A 6,414-nucleotide genomic window follows, 5' to 3' on the forward strand; every position below is an offset into this window, starting at 1 on the left:
CCACCCACCACCACACACACACACACACATATATATATATATATATATATATATATATATGGCGGTTTCTAGCGTGAGATGTACATATCGGTATGTTTACATGCATGTTATAGGAATCACACATACCAAAAATCGCTGACAGATTCTTCGTTGGGCTGCCAGGGCGAGAGTTGACTTTCTCTTTCCTGTATATGGTCAGCGATAGACATACATCAGAATATGTGCATACGTATCTTCTATAGTAAAACAGTCTATACCATTCTTCAAAGCTTGTTGGAGAACAGTTGATATGGCACACCATTAGACTTCGTGTCAGCAACTCCAAGTCATTACACAATAGAGCAAAACTTTAGGGCAAACGCTTGCGAGGGTAAAGATAGACAGCTGCATAGATGACGGCGATAGGTACCAACGACATGTGAGCACCAACTTAGCCCAAAAAGGGTCTCACCCAAAACATACCTAAAACATTGGGTATATAAACAGGCATGGTGATATACCATCTGGTAGCAGTAAACGGACCGCTACGGTTTATTTATAAATTTGTTTGAACACAAAAAAAACAAACACAAACATAAATATGCAACTGCAGATACGTATTTATAAATATAAATTTGAATAGATATATACTTACGAGTGCAATTGGAGATCATCCGTGGCGCTCGACTCTCCACCATCACAAGGAGTCCCCTGTTCCCAACGCGTGTTGCTTAGGAACGATTGCCCGATACTAAGCAACGACTGATTCTGGTTGTTGGAGTGCCTACTCACCACAGCAGGGCGTTGACTAAGGCGTTTTGCTCTGCGTTCACTGGTGTTCGGCTGATACAGCGCGAGATTTGATTGGCTGTCGGTTGAGCGCAGACTGTTCCTGTGATTCTGTAGGTATATATTGCCGGTCATGTAGGTAAGTATGAAGTATTGCGAAGGTTAAGTTATATAGAGCATTGTAGAGATTTGTGGAAGACCACGATCAATTCAGAGTCCTTCAGACTATAACATACGTCGTATAGGTAGGCGTAAGGGGTACTGAGGGTAGGTATCATACGAGATGCAGGTGTTTAAGTCATAGTTTTACCATCCTTAATCGCTGGATTTTCAAATCCACTATTCCAAATCTCAGGATTTGGATTTCCAATTCCATAAATAAGGTTCACGGGGCGAACATGCGGTTCCTTACCATCACGACGGTACGACGGCTGCTGTTGTTCGTAAGAGTGCGTCTCATGGCCATTTTACTATTGATATCCGCCTGATTGGGGTTACCGATGTCAAAATTATCGGCATTTGAGTTCCCGATTCCAAAACTACAGTTGCTGACCAAGCGTGTGCCCGACTCACCAACGCCCCCCGTGGTAGCATCTGTACTAGCATGAGGGAGGGTATTCTCTCTGGCTATAAATAGATTGTCTCGGCCTGAAAATAGATCCTCTGTGCCGGAACTCACATGACTGACCGCTGTGTGCACGAGGTTATTGGTCGAGGTACCGGCGGTAGCGTTCCTAGGCAACCCAGACCTGATTTCATTGGCTGTGGTTTCCATGTCTTCCAGATCGAGTTCACTATTCAAATAAGCTGAAGGTGTAAGAGGAGATCGGAAGCTTTTAGTTGGGACGACATCTTGATATACCGAAATTTGAATCCAAGCCAAAGCGTAACAGAGAGCAGAACATCTACCTACTCATATCACCCACATCCGTACCCATTACCACCTACAATTACGTGAAAAATAAGGCTCGTCTTACGTAATACCCACTGCTATACACAATACCACCCCACTTGCAAGTACCCCGAACAAACCATACCGGTCGTGAGTGGGAACGTCTCCGCATGAGTTTTAGTCAGATCATTCAGGATATAGTCGTTGAACGGTTCTCCACCGCCGGTCAGCAGCGATATAGTCTGAATGTATTTGAGAGTTTCTCGAATTCGCTTGGATTTTGGATCGTCTTTTTTGGGCTGTTCCATAAAACTCAGCTGAAATCGGATCGCCACTTGGACTTGACATCTGTGGTGAGGAGCCGTGGTGATGGTAAATATATCAGTTAATGAGTTGGTACGTATCTCTAGCAGCGCCTCGAACCAAACCGATAGCATATTGTAATATAGTATATATATTCTACCAGCAGTGTATATATACAAAAGCATCTAAACATTTGAAACATACAGGCACAAGGTTATATAAGATTATGTACACGCAGGCTTTTAAACACACACACACACGGACACAATACTAAAATTGCATACAACTGCTTATCTTCATATCGTATCAATAGATACTACGTACACTCTTATCTGTTGGCTGCGGAAAGCGATCCCATTGACCTCTGCGTCCACTCCAGTGGTTTTGAACATCTCCGAAACTTTGGTATTCATTGAGTCGTGTGTCTGTATCAACCTTCGCTTGACTACGCTTTTGACTCGCGCCTTGATCTGTAGTGTCCATATCCCAAACAACAAAGAAAATACAGAATATCTATGAGTATAAAATGATGTACTAGCATGCGCCTAAATCTGTAGTCGAAACCCCAAACAACATAGAAAATACAGAGTATCTATGAGTATAAAATGAGGTACTAGCACGCGCCTAAATCTGTGTCTAAACCCCAAATAACAAAGAAAATATATAATATCTACGAGTACATACTGAGATGCTAGCATGCGTCAAAATCTTATAGTGTCAATATTCCAAACAACGAAGAAAATGTATAATACCTATGAGTATAAAATGGGGGGCTAGCATGCGACTAAATCTGTAGTGTCAATAACCTAATCAGCAAGGTCAGATTACATGAGTTGAGTTTGATACTTGCTTTCAACTTGCGCCACAATATGGGGTGTCAGTGTCTAGAACGACAAGGAAAGCGAATACATGTGAGAATACATACACACACACATACACACACATACACACACACACAGACACAAACACACAGACACAAACACACACTCGCACACACACACACACGCACAAACACACACACACACACACACGCACGCACACACACACACACACACACACATATATATATATATCTACCTGTTTTGGTGCAAGGCTCTTGGCAAGATAGGTTGTGTACGTGTTGAACGCTGATTTAACGGCATGGCTGACTGATTTCTTGACAGCATAGTCGTCTCGCAGTTTGCCCAGAGTCAGCTCGAGTATAGCAAGACCCTCATCATTGTCTGAACGTAAAATCAATTGCTTCGAGTAAGTAAAATTACTAGATTTAGCCGTATACATGGTATATCAGTAGGATGTAAATATACTTGTTTCAAGCAAGCCTTACTAGATTCATTTGTATGTTTGGTGTGCCAGTATCTTGATAAACTACATTTGATTCAAGTAGGTAAGTCATACCAGTGATACCTTCCATAAGAGACAAAAACTCCGGACTATAACGAGGCAGCTCTTTTATGTACTAACTACCCTGTCACACACACAATAAACAAACAAAGTTCACATGCATACCTGCAATACCTTCAACGAGACGCAATGGATCAAGCACTTCGGACTAATACATGGCAACTATTACCATCTACTAACTACTCTGCCACACATACACACAACAGGAACAAAAGCTCACATACATACCAGCAGTATCCTTTAAACGCGCTGAGCTGCTGCGTTTCTCCTTATCCTTGGACGCCGCTTTGGTCTCTGCGGCCAATAGGGGGCCTTTCTCACTGTCTCTCTGGGCCTTGGTATTGGCCAAGTGCAGCATCTGTCTCAGCGACTGCACATAGTCGAACCGTTGCTGATGCACCTGTTGTCGATCCATCGCACCAGAAGGCTCACCCATACTATCGGTTTTAGCGATACCATCCATGGCATTGTCGTGTGTGTGTTTGTGTGTGTAGGTAGGTGTATATGCCGTGCTAACAACCGCCTCATCGTCTGTGTGCTCGGCTTGTTTGTCCGTGCTACTGCCGGAGTGAGTCATGCTGTTCGTGATATTGACCAGAGCCATCTTCTCGTGGGCGTGGATGTTCGGAAGGCTGTCACCAGTACCAGCATTGTGTGTCCTAGCAATCGAAGGACCGGTATACCAGGGCTCGGTCATAACTCCCAGTGCAATACGTCGAACACTGGTATTAGCATCAGTAGCTGTACTATTCTTGGCCCCTTCGGTGACCACCTTCCCGTCCATAGATATACTAACTGTTTTAGCTGCCATTGAATTCAGTACTTCTTCTGTGGGAATGATTTCCTCAGCGGATGTGCTATTCGCATCATTTGCTACCGGTTCTAACGCTTGTACTTGTTCTGTGGGTATCGTCCTGTCAAAAGATACACTAGCTGCCTTGGCTGTTGTTGAGTCCAGTAATTTTTCTGTGGGAAGGGTCTCCCCAACGCGTGTACTGCTCGTGTCAGCTGCTACCGATTCCAAGCCTTGTTCTAGTTCTGTGGGGATCTGCCCATCGATTAACGTAGTCTCTGTAGTGGCTGCTGTTGAGCCCGAGACGTGTTGAGCGGGCACTACCTCGTCAATAAGTGTACTATCCGTATTGCCTGCTGTGGAGTCCAGGGCTCGCTCAGTAGGTATCATTACCTCAATGGGTGAACCGACCATCTTGCCCACTTTCAATCTCAAGGCTGGTTCTGTGGGTATTGCCCTGTCAATAGGTATATTATCCAACTCAGCTTCGGCGGTGTTTGGGTCTATGGTAGCCTCTGCGTATAATGGTCCACCGCCTGTACTGTCAGTCGCTGTTAGTATAGGGTTAACAGTTAGTTCTGCCAGCATCTGGCCATTTGCTGGTATACTCTCCGTCTTAATTAGGATGGTGTTCGAGTCACAGGCTGCTTCAGTAGGTTCCGATTCACTACGTCCTATCTGAACTGGTAGCGACGATACGGTCCCGTGTGCATCCGCATTGATTGCCATAGCAACTACCGGCGATGTCTCGGCAGTTGTTATGCTTACCATGTTGACTGTCATGTCTCTGACCGTGTTCTCCATATCACCCGTATGTGCATGTCCCTTCGCACCATCTCCACCCATTTGTATATGCGTGTGTACTCCAGTCGTCTGGACCGTGTGTACACGTGTGTGTAGTTGCGCTGACTGTATCGGTTGTGCCTGGGCCGCGGCTAAACCTTCACCACGCGCTGTGTCTGCGTGCCGACTGCGGTATTGTTTAAGCCGTGCAGCGGGGATGGGTATAGATATACGTCTGGGCAATGCGTCCAGCGTATCACCGGCATCTCCGCCTACAGCTGGGTGTGTATCGGTTGCAATCCCACTTCCTAACACATGCGTATGGTCTGAATGCAAGTGTGTAAGAGGGGGGCAATACGCAGCTGCCAGCGTGGCATCGTGTACATTCAGCGCCCGCGACAGACAGCATGTGGCATGTAGCGTGAGGAACCACCCGTTCAGACTCACAGCCAGGGCATCCATCGCCCTCGCACCCGCATACGCTGAGCTACTACTGTTACCATGGATACGCCTACACCGGTTGACCATAGGAGCGCTCCCGTGTTGTGCGGGGCTGTCCCTATCCCTGACTAGTTCATGGTCATTGCCTGCATCGCCGTTGTCTCCGATATCTAGCCCATTACTAGTACTACCACCCCCTTGCGCCTGTGCGTTGCCAGCCACCTCTGAGCAGTGTGCGGTATCCGACCTCCCCTCAGTACCACACTCTTGTCGGGGCAAGCAGCTCGTGTCTACCATCCCCAAACGTATTCCACGCGTTTCAAACCGGGCGATAGGCGCACTCGTCTTATTGAGTGAACCATACAACTCAGCACACGCCTTGTCCACTTTGTTTGCCGTAGTAGTCGCTGTAGTATTGACCACGTTTCCCAGTGTATCTGTACCAGACGTTGTGGTAGGTACATCCCCTCCGATCGTGGTAGTAGCAGTACCAGTACTGGTCACCTTTCCGAGTGCCTCTGTACGTAACATCGCGTGCGATGTGACCCCAGCATCCGAGACAGTAGTATCTTCCCCTGCTAGTATATCTAGGTTGTTCTGATCTGTGGCAAAATCCTCGCCGTACACAAAGGCTCCCAACTGTGCCCCACTCACAGGGTATGCCGAATACACGACCACGTGCTGTCTGAAATCATCACTCTTAGGCTTGGATGGGCCTACCCTTGCTTGTGTATTCTTTCCTAGCCCGCCTAGTATACTAGTACTGCCTCCGTGTATGTCTGAGGAGAGCACTGAGGGTTTTCTTAGTTGATGTACGGGAAGTGTGCGTGTGGTGTGCAGCGCATGCCGCGTTCCCCTTTCAGGCCAGGGATAATCCAAAACTTTGTATAACGCTGACTTGATTCCCATTAGCGCGGGCGACGAGTTTTCTGCAGGGTGATAAAAGGGTTAAATCGTTAAGGGTTCAGTGGTACATCGTAACTTTAATTACTCTTTATATGTATATATATATATATATATATTATGTCTT

General features: G+C 46.3%; 1 protein-coding gene across 1 annotated transcript; it reads right to left on the reverse strand.

Moving 5' to 3' along the window:
* Positions 1-630: 630 nt before the first annotated feature.
* SARC_11780 (hypothetical protein) lies at positions 631-6,293 on the reverse strand (the record flags this gene model as incomplete). The annotated part of the gene is made up of 6 exons (XM_014294127.1): positions 631-879; positions 1,181-1,575; positions 1,806-2,008; positions 2,288-2,433; positions 3,041-3,186; positions 3,596-6,293. 6 exons carry the CDS (start codon positions 6,291-6,293, stop codon positions 631-633), a joined length of 3,837 nt encoding a protein of 1,278 aa, XP_014149602.1.
* Between the last annotated feature and the right edge of the window lie 121 nt (positions 6,294-6,414).

The sequence above is a fragment of the Sphaeroforma arctica genome, assembly GCF_001186125.1.
Source record: "Sphaeroforma arctica JP610 unplaced genomic scaffold supercont1.1870, whole genome shotgun sequence".
Classification (NCBI taxonomy): domain Eukaryota; class Ichthyosporea; order Ichthyophonida; genus Sphaeroforma; species Sphaeroforma arctica.